The 19,947-nt window shown below is 38.5% G+C and overlaps 1 protein-coding gene across 3 annotated transcripts in view; it reads right to left on the minus strand.

Moving 5' to 3' along the window:
• Positions 1 to 19,947, minus strand: part of UEVLD (UEV and lactate/malate dehyrogenase domains) — a 58,107-nt gene that overhangs the window by 12,827 nt on the left and 25,333 nt on the right. For all 3 annotated transcript variants that reach the window (XM_068976575.1, XM_068976576.1, XM_068976574.1), the window contains 5 exons: positions 18,630 to 18,765; positions 17,743 to 17,861; positions 13,046 to 13,148; positions 5,955 to 6,125; positions 4,755 to 4,928 (listed from right to left, as the gene is read on the minus strand). In XM_068976575.1, coding sequence (XP_068832676.1) covers positions 4,755 to 4,928; positions 5,955 to 6,125; positions 13,046 to 13,148; positions 17,743 to 17,861; positions 18,630 to 18,765 — 703 coding nt within the window. The remainder of the gene's footprint in view (positions 1 to 4,754; positions 4,929 to 5,954; positions 6,126 to 13,045; positions 13,149 to 17,742; positions 17,862 to 18,629; positions 18,766 to 19,947) is intronic.

Here is a 19,947-nt window from a genome sequence, read left to right on the forward strand (position 1 = left end):
CATAATGTAAAATGTTCTTATTAATTCAAAAATTGTAACTTAGGGGATTGGTTACAGTTTGGTATTCCAGTACTTAAAAAGAATGAATGATGTCTATATGTTACTATGTAGTCATTTCCCAGTCATAACAATTAGAAAGAAGGCAAGATGGAGAATGATGTATGATGCATATTTCATATGCTTGTCCTTACACAGAACATTTCTAAAAAGTGGCATTGCTTCTACAGAGAGGGACTAGGTGTCTGGCATAGAAGGGAGACATTTAACACTACATTATTTTTTTTATACTATTTAATTGTTTTGCAATGTGAATGTACGACTTTTTCAACTAAAAGAACAGCTTAATAATTTACTTTCAATAAGGAGAAGGTACACAGACAAAATTCAAATTGGATCAGAATAAACAGCAACTTTACAAAAGAATAAACATCTTGAGACAATATATGATTAATTACATTTAACTAGCAAAAGCTTTTAACTCAAAGGAATGAGGGAATTTGTGATGAAGTGATCAGGAAAAATTTCAAAGCTAAGTAAGAGGGACTTGACTGAGACCTCAAAGAATAAGATTTGAAAATGCTAAGTGAGAAGGAGAAGGGATTATGAAAAAAGTAAACACAATGGGCAAAGATCCCTGTGGCTGAAGCAAAGCTGTAGGGCAGTGCCGAGATGCACAAGACCTTTAGTCCTTCTTTGACCTGAATGTAAGGCAACGCCAAAGAATGCTCAAACTACTGCACAACTGCACTCATCTCACACACTAGTAAAGTAATGCTCAAAATTCTCCAAGCCAGGCTTCAGCAATACGTGAAGCGTGAACTTCCAGATGTTCAAGCTGGTTTTAGAAAAGGCAGAGGAACCAGAGATCAAATTGCCAACATCCGCTGGATCATGGAAAAAGCAAGAGAGTTCCAGAAAAACAGCCATTTCTGCTTTATTGACTATGCCAAAGCTTTTGACTGTGTGGATCACAATAAACTGTGGAAAATTCTGAAAGAGATGGGAATACCAGACCATCTGACCTGCCTCTTGACAAACCTATATGCAGGTCAGGATGCCACAGTTAGAACTGGACATGGAACAACAGACTGGTTCCAAATAGGAAAAGGAGTACATCAAGGCTGTATATTGTCACCCTGCTTATTTAATTTATATGCAGAGCACATCATGAGAAACACTGGGCTGGAAGAAACACAAGCTGGAATCAAGATCTCTGGGAGAAATATCAGTAACCTCAGATATGCAGATGACACCATCCTTATGGCAGAAAGGGAAGAGGAACTAAAAAGCCTCTTGATGAAAGTGAAAGAGGAGAGTGAAAAAGTTGGCTTAAAGCTCAACATTCAGAAAACGAAGATCATGGCATCTGGTCCCATAACTTCATGTCAAACAGATGGAGAAACAGTGGAAACAGTGTCAGACTTTATTTTTTGGGGCTCCAAAATCACTGCAGATGGTGATTGCAGCCATGAAATTAAAAGACACTTACTCCTTGGAAGAAAAGTTATGACCAACCTAGATAGCATGTTGAAAAGCAGAGACATTACTTTGCCGACTAAGGTCCGTCTAGTTAAGGCTATGGTTTTTCTAGTGGTCATGTATGGATGTGAGAGTTGGATGGTGAAGAAAGCTGAGCACCGAAGAATTGACGCTTTTGATCTGTATTGTTGGAAAAGACTTTAGAGTCCCATGGACTGTAAGGAGATCCAACCAGTCCATTCTGAAGGAGATCAGCCCTGGGATTTCTTTGGAAGGAATGATGCTAAAGCTGAAACTCCAGTACTTTGGCCACCTCATGTGAAGAGTTGACTCTTTGGAAAAGACTATGATGCTGGGAGGGATTGGGGGCAAGAGGAGAAGGGGACGACAGAGGATGAGATGGCTGGATGGCAGCACTGACTAGAAGGACGTGAGTCTGAGTGAATTCTGGGAGTTGATGATGGACAGGGAGGCATGGCATGCTGCGATTCATGGGGTCGCAAAGAGTCGGACACGACTGAGCGCCAGCTCTCTAACAACATGACTGCCTCCATAACTATAACTGGGAAGAAAGATTAGGGCTGTATTTTGGGACTACTTGAATGGCAAGTAAAAGAATTTAATGATTTGGTCAGAGGAAGCCTGTGAAAGTTTTTGAAAAGAGGAATGTGATTTAGGAAGACTGAATTAATATGTGAAACATACTGCGTTTGCAGTGTTTACTGTAAGTTTTAGCTAATATCATTATTAATTTGGCATCATTTATAGGGTACACTAGAGGGAAAAGGGCAAATTAACTGGAAGATTTACAATAATCAGACAAGCAAGAGATCAACATGGACCAGAACTCAAATGGCAATAATAACATTTGGGGTCTTGGGTTTATTTGAATCCCTAGACATGTTACTCAAATACATCTGCTCCAAGTTCTTATTTGCTCCCCGTTTTCTCATTCTATTGATTAGTCTTTAGTGTCAGTAAGCATTTTGAGCCTGAAAAGCTATGTCTGCTTGAATCACATAGTCAGGATTTATAAAGATTTATTCTATTGCCTGGAGAAGGCAATGGCACCCCACTCCAGTACTCCTGCCTGGAAACTCCCATGAACGGAGGAGCCTGGTAGGCTGCAGTCCATGGGGTAGCAAAGAGTCGGACAGGACTGAGCGACTTCACTTTCACTTTTCACTTTCATGCACTGGAGAAGAAAATGGCAACCCACTCCAGTGTTCTTGCCTGGAGAATCCCAGGGATGGGGGAGCCTGGTGGGCAGCCGTCTATGGGGTCACACAGAGTCAGGCACAACTGAAGCGACTTAGCAGCAGCAGCAGTCTATTGCCTGAGTCTTTCTAGCATTGAACTTTCTAGGTGGCCAGTGCAGATTTATACAGATTTTAAATCTTCCTCCAGTTCTTGAGTTAAATGATCACTTCCTCACAGGCAGAGAAGTTCTTTTGTACAATGTGCTCTACCTCTCAGCAACTATAGCATGAATAAAGCAGTAATAATACACTTTAAGAGTCAGACACGACTTAGCAACTGGAACAGTAACAACAATACACTTTAAATGAGGAAGCAATGATAAATTTCCTCCAGATTACCTTTTCAACATATCACTCGCATGCTCAAATACCTTTAATAGTTCCCCTCTGCCTGATAATCTTTCCAACCCTTTATCAGGTATTCAAGAAAAAAATACCTCCAAAATGAGTTATCAACAAGTTATCAACCAAGCTTATCTGGTTGAAACTCTCTAACAACCAGTCTAGATTTTTCTATCCCATGAACATGCTATACCTAAGTGTGTGCCTTTGCCTGTTTTCCCGTTCCTGGAATGTCTCCCCTACTCTTTGCTATTTATTTGAATCCTAATCATTCTTCCAAAGTGCAGTTCAATGATAGCCTGCATAGAGTTTTCTCCAGTCATTTCAACCCATGTTAAATGCTCACTCATAAGTGTCTAAGCACTGTAAGTCTAAAATATATTCATTCTGGCCCTTACTTTTAATGTCAGCCAAAAGAGCTTTATTAAAAATTTTGTCTTATCGCTCTAAAATAATTTTTTAGAAGATTTTTTGATGTGGACCATTTAAAAATCTTTAATTTTTTTTTTACAAGATTGCTTCTATTTTATGTCTTGGTTTTCTGGCCCCAGGCATGTGGGATCTCAGCTCCCTGAACAGGGACTGAACCCACCCCTCTGCACTGGAAGGCAAAGTCTTTACCACTGGACCACCAGGGAAGCCCCCAGAATAATTTTTAAGAGTGGCGAAGGAAGAGGCTGTGCTCTGTGCTTCTTCTGGATCACACTGGCATCTTACAGTAGTGAGTAGATATACTTGCTTAAAATGAATGAAAATTAGCAAACTTAGGATAACACACTTTTATCACCAGACCAACCTGACTTTACAGCATGAGAGAAATAATAAAGAAAAAAAAAAAAGAGATTATTGAATTAAGTAGGGAAAGCAATCTTATGGGATAGGAAAAAGGGCTTTCAAATCCAGGGGGACTAGGTTTTATAACTGGTTTCTATGGTAGGGACAGAGCACAGAGCAAGTAGCTGGTTAAAAGAAAAAAAAGGGGGGGCATAAGGGTAAATAAAGAGTGAATATTTTGTTTAAAAGGTGAGAAAGAGACAGGAGGTATGCACCTAGGGAGAAAGTCTGGACTTAGGAAAGGTAAGCAAGACTGCAGGATGGGAAAGAAAAGGAAAGAGTTCTGTACATGCTTTATGTGTGTGTAAAAGTTGCTCAGTCAAGTCTGACTCTTTGCGACACCATGGACTGTAGCCTGCCAGGCTCCTCTGTCCATGGGATTTTCCAGGAAAGAATGCTAGAGTGGGTTGCCATGCCCTCCTCCAGGGGATCTTCCAGACCCAGCAATTGAACCTGGGTCGCCTGCATTGCAGACAGATTCTTTACCATCTGAGCCACCAAGGAAGACCTGTGTATGCTTTAGGGTTTATTTAAATGCTGCTCTCCAGAAAATTAAACTTTTAAATTCATCCTGGATGCTGAAATTCAAATACAAAATATAAAAATATATAACCTAAGGAGTCTTGCCTTTTATTTACAGAAGAGTAAATACAATTAGAATGACACGCTTGTAGAGTTTATTTACGATACAGGGCCCCACATACAAAAGGCACTCAAATATGGAAGGAAAACCAGCTAGGCTCCACAACTGGAATCCCCAGAACTGTGCATATATGCATACCATGGCCTCTGGTGATACAGATTATCAACATACGTAACTAATAAACATGTATTTCTTACCTTTGTCTTCTCCCTGCTCACCGATAACCCATACTTGTTTTCCTGAAGTCTGTGCCTTCAAGACATGTGTAATAATATATTGTAATCTCTGTGAATCCAGATTGCACCCAATTCCAATCACTCGGTTTGTAGGAAATGCACTCAGTTTCCAAGTCACATAGGTCATGATTTCCACTAAATATTACATGCAAGGTGAAAATATAAATTATGTTTTAAAATATACTTCTAGCCTAGTTCCTAAACAAGATATTTTAATAAAGTATATCAAAACCTGTATATATTCTTCTTAGGTCTTAAATGCACTATGTGGCATTATTTATTTTTATTATATACTATATAAATTTATTTTAATCAACAACAGCTAACCAGTATTTGGCATCATTTTACATAACTTTGTATTAAATATAAATTTTTAACAGTGGAAAACAGATCATGTCTTAGAGCAGTTAAGGATGAAAGAGGAAAACTGGGTATAGAAAACCAGAAGATAATTTTTTTTCATTGATCAAGTTCTCTTTTACATCTAGCTTAAGGTGAATTTCTACCTTGAAATTAAAATACTGATTCATACACCACCACCATGTAGTACAGCATTATCAACAAAAACACAACCATTTTTTTATTCTGTGCCAAAAAGATGTCAGGAATTTAAAACCAACGTCTTTCAATCAATTACTGTAAGAAAACAAGTGAAATGCCTATCATACTCCTCTATTGGAAACATTTAAAAAAAAAAATCTGTTCACCCATTTGAGTCCAGTACCATCTAATCCTTTGAAAAAATTTCTCAAGTAATTTGAGAGACAATTAAAAATAAAAAATGTTGAAAAGTCACTCTGGCGTGCTCACTAGCATCTTATGACACTTCAGAGTTAACAAAAGATCCTTCCTATAAGATATTGCATCTTTCTCTTGGGCGTTTTTAAATGTTTTCTCACTGAGAAAGGCATGGCTAACAGCCTGGAACATATTAAAAGTAGTACTGTATAAAAAATTGTAAGTTGCAACCTTCTAGTTAATGCCAGTCAGCAGTAGTAACTGGCTGACAGGATGTGAAAAGTACTGCCTTGTTCATCAAAAGAGCAAGTTAACTGAATACTCTAGCTGTCCCTTTATAACCCTGTTTTATGACTTTTATCAGAAATGGCAATTCTACTGAGGCACTGGTCCATCATATTCATTTAGAATAAAACCTTATACCTGGTTGAGATGCAACGAGCAGGATGCCATGCTGACTATAATGTCCCAGAGCTGGGACAAGAGCTCTGAACATGTCCACATTGCTCTGCACCACATCGAGGTAGGACTGAGAACTACCCAGAGAGTTGACTGTGAAGATCACCACCTTGGAATGAGCAGAGGCAGACAAATCTAATGAATAAAAAGAAACAGTCTGAGCTCAAGATAAAGGTTTTAACCAAGTTCTTGTTCATGATGATCAGGTTTTTCTTTTCTACAATTACACAGCTTTTAGCAGTTGCCTCCAGATCAACCCTGGCTCCATAGGAAGGATTCAAAATGCTGAGGTCTGCTCCAGAAAGAGAATTAGAAGCAACAGCGTATCCCAAGGGAGGAAAGAGCCGAAAAGATAAAATAAATTATAGGATCCAGACTTTACAAGCAGGGAGGGATTTGGGTTTTTATATAATTCACAAGAATATATGCTACAGGCAGAATGCACCTATAATCACTTACATCACTGATTTTTAAACTCTAAGTTTAGGAGTCCTACAGTTCCTTGAAAGTGACTCAGAGACCATGTAGGAACAGTAAAAAGTATAAAGATGGCTGGCAGGCACAGCTTCATGCTATTTACTTTGACCTCTGCAAGCGGTGCAGTGCTGCTTGCATCTGCTTTATTTATTAAGGATTCTACTCCAAAGAGGAAAAAAATTATTTGAAAATCTTTAAATAGTGTTGGCTCATTTGCTACTTTTCCTTACGCTGAAGCCCAGTATCTTGGTTTTAGGTTCAAGTGAAAGAGGAGAGTGAAAAAGTTGGCTTAAAGCTCAACATTCAGAAAACGAAGATCATGGCATCTGGTCCCATCATTTCATGGGAAATAGATGGAGAAACAGTGGAAACAGTGTCAGACTTCATTTTTGGGGCTCCAAAATCACTGCAGATGGTAACTGCAGCCATGAAATTAAAAGACGGTTACTCCTTGGAAGGAAAGTTATGACCAACCTAAATAGTATATTGAAAAGCAGAGACATTACTTTGCCAACAAAGGTCCGTCTAGTCAAGGCTATGGTTTTTCCAGTGGTCATGTATGGATGTGAGAGTTGGACAGTGAAGAAAGCTGAGTGCTGAAAATTAATGCTTTTGAACTGTGGTGTTGGAGAAGACTTGAGAGTCCCTTGGACTCCAAGGAGATCCAACCAGTCCATTCTAAAGGAGATCAGTCCTGGGTGTTCACTGGAAGGACTGATGTTGAAGCTGAAATTCCAATACTTTGGCCACCTTATGTGAAGTGTTGACTCATTGGAAAAGACCCTAATGCTGGGAAGGATTGTAGGCAGGAGGAGAAGGGGACGACAAAAGATGAGATGGTTGGATGACATCACCGACTCAATGGACATGGGTTGGGGTAGACTCCAGGAGTAGATGATGGACAGGGAGGCCTGGGGTGCTGCGATTCATGGGGTCACAAAGAGTCGGACACGACTGAGCGACTGAACTGAACTGAACTGAATGGGACTTACATATAAGCAACTGTTATGACGTAGGAAAAGCTGTTCAGAATTCATGCCTCTGATCCTTAAGCACACTTAAGCTATTTCACAACTGCATTTCTCTCTATTACATAGTATGTCTTGCAGTAAACTGAGACTGAAGTCACTCAGTCGTGTTCAACTCTCTGCGACCCCATGGACTGTAGCCTACCAGGCTCCTCTGTCCATGGGTTTTCCCAGCCAAGTGTACTGGAGTGGGTTGCCATTTCCTTCTCCAGGGGATCTTCTCGACCCAGGGATCAAACCCAGGTCTCCTGCATTGCAGGCAGCACTTTACTGTCTGAGCCACCACGGAAGCATTGTCTTGCAGTAAGTACATGCCAAAACACTGGCCAGAATTATCAGCATCAGTAACAGCAGAAAAATAATAAAGTAACAGATATACCAGTTCAGTCAACACGTATAAATCTTTATTAGCATCCCAGTGGGACAATGAGTAGATTCCAGGGTTTACAGTCTTAATTAAGCCTCTTAAGGCCATTTTTCTAAACAAGTTGCAGAAGGGAACCTGTGTGCAATGTGTCTGTGAGATGCATTATCCAATTTTAGTTCATGTTCTGACACAATTGTGGGGGTAGAGATCCAAAAAACTGAAGTCCTAGATTTTAATTATGTTTCTTCATGAGTACTCTTAATTTCTATGTTCTAATGCTCAGACGAAAAACCTGGTGATGAGTCTAAATCTCAGTACTGGAAGACATTAGAAGTGAAAGGTATATAGTTAACACTACCATACCACTTCTATGTGCCAGGTACTGTTCTAAGACCTTGACATGTACGTACTCGTTTAATGTAGTCCACAACACACTGTGGGGTCCATATCATCCCCATTTTACAGATGAGTCTGAGGCGAGAGAAGTTTAGTAACTTGCTCAAAGTTACAGAGCTAGTAAATAGCAGAGTCAGAATTCAAGCCCAGGCAATCTGGCTTCAGAGTGCTGATAAACATTATGCTATATTTAGAAACTCAGTCCTATACTCTCATAAAATGGAAGGAAATTGATATCTGGAAGGACGAGGGAGCTTGTCCATATTATTAAACATCAGCGAATGGTTGAACTATGATCCTACAACCAAGACAGGCCCCAACCTATCTTGCCAAGATTTTTCTTTTCTTTTCTCTTCCTCCTGTAGCTTCCTCTACTTCGAATGATGAAAATGCCCTCACCCTCAAGGATGACTTAGAAGTAAACAGAGCAGTACCAAGTGCAAGAAAGGCTTCCTGCTTCAAAGCCTTTTACTCTCTCCATAGGCCTGGGGTGGACACCAGGCTTCTGTAAGTTTAAAAAGCACACAGGTGATTCTCACACAATTGATCAACCTATAACCCGCTGACTATTGAGCAAATTTTACTTTGTTCTGTATGTCAGCAACAACTTATAATATTCAACTACTGAACATTTTCTTCTCCAGGCACAGACATACTCATACACACATTTTGCTCATGTATGCAGAGACTATTTATTTCTGGAGTGAATCATAAGAAATTGGTAACAAACTTATTTGAAATGCCAGCTCAGCTGGTTACTGTGTGACTAAAGCCACAATCTCTCTGAGCAAACTATAAAATAAACTAAGAGCAGTAATGGGATATGAATACATGTAAATTAGCTAGAATATATTGCTGATTCCCTGATAAAACATGGCATCTATAATTATTATTAAGGGATAAGAGACCAACAAAATAGTGTCTTCAGCCAGGAAATGACATAATCAAAATAATATCATAGGATAATTATTCTATTAGCTCTGTTTAATATAAAATAAATCAGCAAGAAGGAAATAGGAACCTTCTTATACTGCTGGTGAGAGTATAAATTAGTACAACTCAAAAATATATATTTTGAAAAACACCTTTTGTGAATTCCCTAGCAGACCAGTGGTTAGGACTCTGTGCTTCCACTGCAGAGGGTAAGCACTGAACCCCTGGTCTGGGAACTAATTTCCTGCATGCCCCAAGGCACAACCAAAATTAAAGAAACATTTTACTTAACATAAATAGAAACAACTTTTGACCCAGTAATTCTAGTTTATCCTACTGGGTAGAGAAATACATAGAGATTTTTACATTACAATGTTCTCTGTAGCATTATCTGTAATCACCAAAAAACAAACAAAAAAGTTAAATGTCTATACCAATAGGAGATACTCATCCGATGGAGTATTATTAAGAAGCTGTTCAAGAAATATAGGTATTTAGATCTTTATGTGCTGTTAATAATGATCTTCAAAATGATAATATAAATTCATTAATAACTTAAAACACAGAATTGCCATATGATCTGGCAATTCCACTTCTGGGGACATCCCTACAGGAACTGAAAAGAGGTGTTCAAACAAATACTTGTACATACATGTTCATAGCAGGACTACTCACAAGAGCAAAAAGATGCAACCCAAATATATAGCAACTGATAAACAGATAAATAAAACGTGGCATATCCACACCACAGAATATTATTCAGCCATAACAGGAGGGGTGCACTGATACACACTACAATATGGATGAACCCTGAAAACACTACGCTGAGTGAAGAAAGCCAGGCACAAAGGCCACATGCTCTGTAATTCCACTCATATGAAACATCCAGAGAAGGCAGATCCACAGAACAGGCCAGTGACTGCCAGGGCCTTGGGGAGAGTGGTAAATAGGGGAGTGACTGCTTAAGGTACGGAGGGTTTCCTTCGGGGCTAGGAAAAATGTTCTGGAACTAGAGAGTGGTGATGGGTGCACAACACTGTGAAAGTGCTGACTCACTAATGTAAATTTACGCATATGTATTTTAGCACAATAGAAAACAAAAAAAAGGGATAAAAGTGCAAAAAACAAGTGCAGAACCAGTTTCCCCAATATGACTCCTAAAGCAATTACTCTTTTAACAGTTCCCTCAGTATTTCTCCAGATTTAGTCTATGCACACACTGTTTGTCTACGTATATATAGTATGGCCATTTGTAGGGTCATATACACACATGTATATCCTTCTCCAAAGTATTTTAGCAGCTATTTAAAAACTCCAAACGGAGCAAAGTACAACTCTAGGATGATCATCAATGCCTGTTGTGATGGGGCATTAGTAAAATGTCAAAATGAGCTTCAGTTCAGTTCAGTCGCTTAGTCGTGTCCGACTCTTTGCGACCCCATGAATCACAGCACGCCAGGCCTCCCTGTCCATCACCAACTCCCGGAGTTCACTCAAACTCATGTCCATCGAGTCAGTGATGCCATCCAGCCATCTCATCCTCTGTCGTCCCCTTCTCCTCCTGCCCTCAATCCCTCCCAGCATCAGAGTCTTTTCCAATGAGTCAACTCTTCGCATGAGGTAGCCAAAGTACTGGAGTTTCAGCTTTAGCATCAGTCCTTCCAAAGAAAGATCCTTCCCAGAACTGATCTCCTTTAGAATGGACTGGTTGGATCTCCTTGCAGTCCAAGGGACTCTCAAGTCTTCTCCAACACCACAGTTCAAAAGCATCAATTCTTCGGCGCTCACCTTTCTTCACCATCCAACTCTCACATCCATACATGACCACTGGAAAAACCACAGCCTTGACTAGACGGACCTTTGTTGGCAAAGTAATGTCTCTGCTTTTCAACATGCTATCTAGGTTGGTCATAACTTTCTTTCCAAGGAGTAAGCGTCTTCTAATTTCATGGCTGCAATCACCATCTGCAGCTTACTTTACAATAATTATTAATGTGCTTTTCCATATCATAGAACATATCTGAGATGTTACTAACATTAAATCACTTCATATAATAGTAATTAAATTGTTATCAGGACTATGCAATCAAAATTAACAGGGGGAACATGAAAGTTACCCCAAAATAGTACTCATTCATTCAAAACTCCTTACCTGGTGGCCAGCAAACCCTATATATCTACCCCAAGGATTGTAGTCTTTCAATTATCTGAAACAATTGTTACTGATGGTTAATGAGACACACAGGAAGAAACAATTTCCTCAGGTCCTAAATGGCCTCACAACCTCTAGGGTCCATGTACTAAGCAGTCTCTCCTGGAGAGATTTGGAAGGGTTACGAGGTCCATTAAGAACTTCAGTACCTGGAAACTGGTAGGCACAAGAGAATACTCAGCTCCCCAAAGGATCTTACAAAAGGATCATAAGCCAACTATTGTACTCTTTCCAGAGAAGGAAAATAAATCCATTGTATCTTACAGGGATCAAGAGACACCACAACTACTATATCCAATGTTTATAACCTACAGGTACAATTTCAACTTTTCTGATCCACTGTGGTTCTTAGTACATTGAGGCTTGTGAAATCATATGTCTCATTATTTCACTTAGAAAATATGGTTAAGAATACTGGAGACCTGAGTAAGGAAAGGCGAAGGAAAGCTAAGCAACTATAACATATTACCACCTGACTGACTCTAGCTATAACCTGGTTTCTGAGACTAAACATTCTCTAGTTCAATGGTCTTCTAATTTTTTTGATCATGTATCCCCGGTAATAAAGTAATTTTAATCCCCAATCATATTTATATTCACCTACATATATATGTGTCTATACTAATATATTACATACATTGTTAAATAGATGCAAATCTTTTGGATTAAAAAGAGGAAATAAAAATTACTTTTTAACATTTTAAATTTCATTTGTTAATGATATAAATTCTCTTTTTGTTCCTGTTAAAATTCACTTTAACAATTATTTTTAGTGAAATAATGTGAATTCAATTTAAAAAAAGTTTTTTTAATTCAAAAGATTTGCATCTATTTAACAATGTATATAATATATATAGGGTTTGGTGCTTGCCACCAAGTAAGGAGTTGCTATATATAGCACTTTGCTATATACCAAGAGGTATATATTAATTCCCATTTTACAGATAATAAGATTGAACTTTGAGAGGTTACATCATCTGGCAAATGGCAAAACTAGTATACAAACCCCAATCTGTCTAACTCTAAAAACCGTGTTGTTAACCAATATATTATGAAAAAAGAAGAGTTTAGAGGAAATAATGTATACCAAGGTGTGAGTCAGATACCAAGAACAAATCCTTCCAACCAATATGAATGTTATCTGCTTATCTCTTATTAACATCATTAGTTGTGATCTCTCTACTTCATTTATATGAATCTTAGTTTCCCAATATGTAAACTGAGGGACTTGGACTAGGTGATCTTTAAGATGCTTTCAGTATTTAAATTCTAGGACTCCAGGCAGAACACAGAATTTTTAGGGCAGTGAAGTACTGTTTGATACTATAAAGGTAAATACATGTTTGATTTGTCCACATTCATAGAATACTCAGACAAGAGTGAATCCTAATGTAAATAAACTATGGACTTTAGATGATAATGATGTGTCCAGGGAGGTCTGTCAACTGTACTACTCAAGGAGGGGACGTTGACAATCCAGAGCCTATGCATGTACAGGGCAGGAGGTATACAGAAAATCTCGGTACCTTCTGCCCAACAGCACCCTGAGCCTCAAACTGCCCTAAAAAATACAATCTACAGAAAAACTGACTCAAATACAGAGGCAAACAAGGCACAAATCTTTGAAGCAGAATAGCCAGACCTTTGCTGATTTCCACATTAGGCAGGTTGAAGATGTCAAGGTCCATCATCCCTCCTTTAGTCCCTTCTGAGAAGTCTAAAAGGACCACTTTGTCTGCAATGCCCTGGACAGTGCAAAAAGAAAAAGAACAGTATTACACTGAACATGCACATTTACTCAGCTGAAATTTATTCAGAGATGACAGCTAAAGAACATGTTTGTGTGTGTGTGTGTCTGCTCAGGTCCTCAGTTGTGTCCAGCTCTTTGTGACGCCATGACTGTAGCCCACCAGGCTTCTCTGTCCGTGGAATTTTTCAGGTAAGAATACTGGAGCAAGTTGCCGTTTCCTACTCTAGGGGATCTTCCCGACCTACATCTGTTGCATCTCCTGCACTGGCAGGTGGATTCTTTGCCACTGCACCACCGGGGAAGCCCAAAGAACACACATAGGCCTTATGTACTCTCTTATGAAGGAAGTAACACAACAGCAATAAAAGGGATATGCAAGCAAGAAAACAGTATCATGCACTTGAACGATGTGATCCTTTGGCTTAACTAAAAACTGTGTTCTAACAGGGTTTAAATAGAAAGTCTCAAATTGCAGCTATCTTTTGATGGGATAATGAGTAATAAGGACAACATGGTGCACTCAATATGTTTGCTGTTGTTTTTGAGTTTGTTTCTGTTTTGTCATAACTTCCAATCTAAAGAATCTAGAGTGATTTTTTGATCTATTTTAGCACCATTGGTCATTTAGCCTTTGGTTATTTTAGCACCATTTGGTCATTTCAAGCATGAAAGTCAACACTAACGCCAAGTTTCTCTAAAGAAAACAAAAAAGTTAATAGACATAGAGCTAAAACAGAACCAATTATCATGCAGTTCTCTCTCCCAGAGATCTCATGGGAAATACTCCACACGCCAGGAGACAGCTCCCTGGGTGCCACGGTGGGTTGACTGTTTACGACGGCATAGAAACTCCTGAGAGTCAATTACCTTTGTGAGAGTCCTTTTTCCAAAAAGTAAAGGATCTGAGCATCTCTCCTAACTTAGAGCTTCTCAGTGCCTTTATGGTCCCTTTATGAGGGTACCATTTAAAACATCAGTGAAGCACACTGATCATGAGGGATACTTTTAAACTGCAGATCTGGAATAGGGCCTGAGATTAGGCATTTCTAATAAGATCTCAGATGATGCCAATGCCACACATTGGGTAGTAAGGATCTAGGATACAGGATCCATAAACAGAATGCCCAGCCTCAAACCCTGGTTCCTTTTATTAACAGTATGATTTGGGGCAAATTGGGTAACCTCCCTAAGCCCTGGTTTCTCCATTTGTCAAACAATAGTAATGATAGTACCTGAGCAAATTTGGAAAACTCAGCAGTGGCCACAGGACTGGAAAAGGTCAGTTTTCATTCCAATCCCAAAGAAAGGCAATGCCAAAGAATGCTCAAACTACCGCCCAATTGCACTCATCTCACATGCTAGTAAAGTAATGCTCAAAATCCTCCAAGCCAGGCTTCAGCAATATGTGAAGCGTGAACTCCCTGATGTTCAAGCTGGTTTTAGAAAAGGGAGAGGAACCAGAGATCAAATTGCCAACAACCACTGGATCATGGAAAAAGCAAGAGAGTTCCAGAAAAACATCCATTTCTGGTTTATTGACTATGCCAAAGCCTTTGACTGTGTGGATCACAATCAACTGTGGAAACTTCTGAAAGAGATGGGAATACCAGACCACCTGACCTGCCTCTTGAGAAACCTATATGCAGGTCAGGAAGCAACAGTTAGAACTGGACATGGAACAACAGACTGGTTCCAAATAGGAAAAGGAGTACGTCAAGGCTGTATATTGTCACCCTGCTTATTTAACTTATATGCAGAGTATATCATGAGAAATGCTGGGCTGGAAGAAGCACAGCTGGAATCAAGATTGCTGGGAGAAATATCAAGAACCTCAGATATGCAGATGACACCACCCTTATGGCAGAAAGGGAAGAGGAAAAAAAAGCCTCTTGATGAAAGTGAAAGAGGAGAGTGAAAAAGTTGGCTTAAAGCTCAACATTCAGAAAACGAAGATCATGGCATCTGGTCCCATCACTTCATGGGAAATAGATGGGGAAACAGTGGAAACAGTGTCAGACTTTATTTTGGGGGGGCTCCAAAATCACTGCAGATGGTGACTGGAGCCATGAAATTAAAAGACGCTTACTCCTTGGAAGAAAAGTTATGACCAACCTAGATAGCATATTCAAAAGCAGAGACATTACTTTGCCAACAAAGGTCTGTCTAGTCAAGGCTATGGTTTTTCCAGTGGTCATGTATGGATGTGAGAGTTGGACTGTGAAGAAGGCTGAGTGCCGAAGAATTGATGCTTTTGAAGTGTGGTGTTGGAGAAGACTCTTGAGAGTCCCTTGGACTGCAAGGAGATCCAACCAGTCCATTCTGAAGGAGATCAGCCCTGGGATTTCTTTGGAAGGAATGATGCTAAAGCTGAAATTCCAGTACTTTGGCCACCTCATGTGAAGAGTTGACTCATTGGAAAAGACTCTGACGCTGGGAGGGATTGGGGGCAAGAGGAGAAGGGGACGACAGAGGATGAAATGGCTGGATGGCATCACCGACTTGATGGATGTGAGTTTGAGCGAACTCCGGGAGTGGTGATGGACAGGGAGGTCTGGCGTGCTGTGATTCATGGGGTCGCAAAGAGTCGGACACGACTAAGCGACTGAACTGAACCGAACTGAGCTGAAGCCATAAGGTTGTTGTAAAAATGAATCAAGTGTTTAGATGAGTGCCTGGTACCTAGCAAACATTTAGCAAAGGTTAGTTATTCCTGTAACCATCATTATAACTACTGCCATTATTATGACTACTACTGTACTAGTTGAATATTGTTGCACTATTTGAATACTGTACCTCATATCAAAATATTAGTAACTTTTTTTCCTTTTGTTTTGCTTTTTTTGGGTCGCATGGGCATGTGGGTCTTTGTTCCCCAACCAAGGATCAAACTCATACCTCTGCATTGGAAGTGCAGAGTCTTAACCACTGGAATGCCAGGGAATTCCTCAGAATACTAATGTTTAAAAGGAAAAACAAAAAAACTTTCTATCTAGACAGTTCACAGACAAATACTGATAGTGAGACTTCTAACTGTTAAGGGGCCTTCTTGTGCTGTGCTGTGCTGTGCTGCGCTGAGTAGCTCAGTCGTGTCCAATTCTTTGCAATCCCATGGATTGCAGGCCACCAGGCTCCTCTGTCCATGGGGATTCTCCAGGCAAGAATACTGGAGTGGGTTGCCATGCCCTCCTCCAGGGGATCTTCCCAACCCAGGGATCGGACCCAGGTCTCTCGCATTGCAGATGGATTCTTTACCATCTGAGCCACCAGGTAAGCCCAAGAATAGGGTAGCCTATCCCTTCTCCAGGGGATCTTCCTGACCCAGGAATCAAACCAGGGTCTCCTGCACTGCAGGAGGATTCTTTATCAGCTGATGTACAAGAGAAGCCCACTTACTGCACTTACCGAAAGCAAGTAAAATCGATAAAACTCAGTACTGTTGGGGATGCCAAAATGAGGTTGACGTGTACATTATTAGCAGCATAAATTACTTCTGCCTGTCTGAAGAGCAATCTAGCAATATATAGTAAGTGCCACAGAAACTACTCATGCCCTCTGACTCATAGTACTACTTCTGAGATTCTGTACACCTAAAAGAAAATTCAGACAAGAAAATAAGCAACTTCTAAGGCAATGTTTATAGAAATACTCTATTTAGTAACAAAAGATCTGCAAACATTTCAAATTCCAATTAAGAAGAAGAGTGCATTCAGACAAGAGGATGGAGGAAATGAAACTACAATGTGCCACAAGTTAACATATATTATCCTGAACAGTCAGCTTTTAAAATCTTCTAGCTCCCTGGATACAATTTCACTCTTTGCTTAAGTAGAACCTACCTCCAAGACTTAAGTGAATCTTAAATAGAAAGAGACGAATTTACATGTCAACCAATCAAATTTTAATAGAACAGAAACTCAAATACCAGCTACCAAACAAATATATCAAGGGAGAGCCAGTCTATCTGGGGCTACATTGCTCAAATGACACAGACACGCTACTACCACAACACTGGGGACACTGGGCTGGGGAGGGTCTTTTCAACTTCCGTGGAGGGAGATTTAAGCCTTTCTAAAAATAATTTATATAGAAAAGATCCAGTAAAAAAGGACTGATGAAAAAATAGACAAATCTCAGACCACTGTAAAATATCAAATCAGGAACTATGATCCTAAAAGAAAGTGGAGTAATTACACAAGAAAAGGCAATTTAAAAAAATGTTAACTTTAGAAAGAGCTAAATTAAGTATTATATTAAATGAGAGTTTAATTAAAGCAGCATGACTCAGAAAACACAAAAGAATTTGTGACTAAGTCTGATGAGTGTCAACCTGAGGTTCCCTTGGATTAGTGATGAGCCCATTGTTCAAACCAGGTTTTCCAAGCCTAGTCCATGTCTAACTACTAATTATGAAACAACATTACTAATGAGAGCTTTCAGCCATTTTTTTGTCAACTTACTAAATATATTTTAAGGCAAAATGAGGTTTTCCCACATGACAAAATGAAGTCATTATTTCTTGTGTGTTAAAACAGAAACTGCCTAAAAGTGTAGCAGTATGACGTGTATTTATAACCACTATGCTTACATACTTTGGCTGAAATTGCTAATGTGCAGGCAATTCCCAGTTCTCCACCTCCAACCACAGTAATTTTATTGACTGTTTTATTCTCACGATTTGCCCAGTTCTTTGAATTTATGTCTGAGACACCTAAAAAGAAAAGCAGATTATCATAATTTAAAAATAATATCAAAAGTCTTTTTAGCATTAAAAAAAAACAAACTTTAATAACTTGAAAAGTTATTTAATAACAGAAAAGATGGTACTAGGCACTCCATATAGGCATTCAAAAATACTTTTGAACAAATGAAATGCAAGGAAGACAGAAATCTCATATTAAATATTTTATTAGAGGCTCCCCTGGTGGGCTGCCGTCTATGGGGTCGCACGGAGTCAGACACGACTGAAGTGACTTAGCAGTAGAGGCTACCACTTTAAAAAGAAAATGTCTTTCTAAGCTTTAAAAAAATAGGATTTCCATAATTTTGAAAAACATTGTGACTCTTACTGCTCTAGTCTACAATGAAAAAAATGTTTAAAACTTACTAAATTGTTGCAAGAATGGTTATTTTCCTTTGTCCTCAATGAAAAACAATGAGAATCACAGATTCTCTAGTCCAATAGAGGCAAAAAGCTACATACAAATATAATGAAAGAGGTTTGGGATCATTAATACATATCAAATGGTATTCAACAAAACAAATTATCTTATCTGTCAGGATAAAAGTAATCTTTTACATTTTAAGAAACCATATTCATTGGAACTATATGGTAATATCCTATGATAAATATATAGGAATTTTTGATCCAACACAATTATGTATATACACAAGCATATTTATAGAACTCAAGTAGCAAAGAATAAAGGATATTCGTGAGAAACTAAACTCATAAGCTATTATTAACAAAAATACAAACCTTCAGTGATTTTTGCAATATAGGCTAGCAAGTCTATCTGCCGTGCCTCGTCAGATGATGACAGAGAATACAGGGGAAGTTCCTCTTGAAATTTGGCAATCATTTCTTTAATTAATCCAACAATGATAGATTTAGGCTACAGAATACACAAAGGGAAAAGTTATGCAGAAATTTTGCTAAGGAATACTACCTTATTAATCTATACACTGTTAGAGTTAGCCAAAATACTGCATAATGCTCTCATTTTTTGAAAACCCATACAAACCCATACAAAAATTACATGGTATTTTTAACTGAAAAACTTAATTCTTTTAATTAAAAAATACAGGGAGAAGTACTAAAAATACATCTCCAAAAAGTGCAACAACAGCAGAAATGTGTTTACTAGCAGAGTATCTTTATGTGGGAATAGTCTTGTCTAACTGCCTTTAAAAATTTTTTTTTATTTTTAAACAACTGCAGATTTACAGAAAAGCTGGCAAAAACAATAGTACAAAGAATTTTCATATGTTCTTCACTCAGATTGCTCAAATTTTAACATTTTATCACATGTACTTTCTCAGTGCCTTTTCCTCTATTTTCTGAACCAACTGAGAATAAACTGAAGATATGATACCCTTTCACCCCAAATACTTTAGCATATATTTCCTGAAAGAAAAAACAAAACACTGTCCTATACAGCCACTATCAAATAAAAAAATTAATGCTCATAAAATATTTATCTAATCCATTACTGCTTATTTGAACTGGTAAAACAACCTTAATGAAATGCACTTAACCTCTCTGAGCTTCAGTATTATTAGCAATAAATGTGAATAATAAATTCCAACAAATATGAGAAACAAACGAGCTAATGTATGCAAATTATGTTGTGAGTGTAAAATATATGTTTATTATTATTATAAGGAATACTTAAAATGGTTTGCTCATTTTAAAAATTGCTTAATTCTTCAATCTGAGTTTCACTATATAATATGTGAAGTTGTCAAGTGTAAGAAAATTTGGGGAGATGGTCATTGTGGCAAATTGGAAAGAGTACATGTACAGTCACTCAAATTCATATTAAGAACATAACAAAACAATGCAAAACAAAACCTCTTTGTTGTTCAAACAAAATTCTGTAGGCCTAATGCTGCACACTGACTCTCTTGGGGAAAATGTCTGCAATCCTTAGCCTAAGTGACCTCCAGAGTCCTTCTAGCTCCAAAACACTATATAATCATAGTAATACTATACAATTTCAACTGCATGTGGGACTTACTGCAGTACTTTTTAAATCATAACTCATACTTTTTGAAGTGAAATATAGCTGATTTAC

Source organism: Capricornis sumatraensis, chromosome 8 (assembly GCF_032405125.1).
Source record: "Capricornis sumatraensis isolate serow.1 chromosome 8, serow.2, whole genome shotgun sequence".
NCBI classification, from domain to species: Eukaryota; Metazoa; Chordata; class Mammalia; order Artiodactyla; family Bovidae; genus Capricornis; species Capricornis sumatraensis.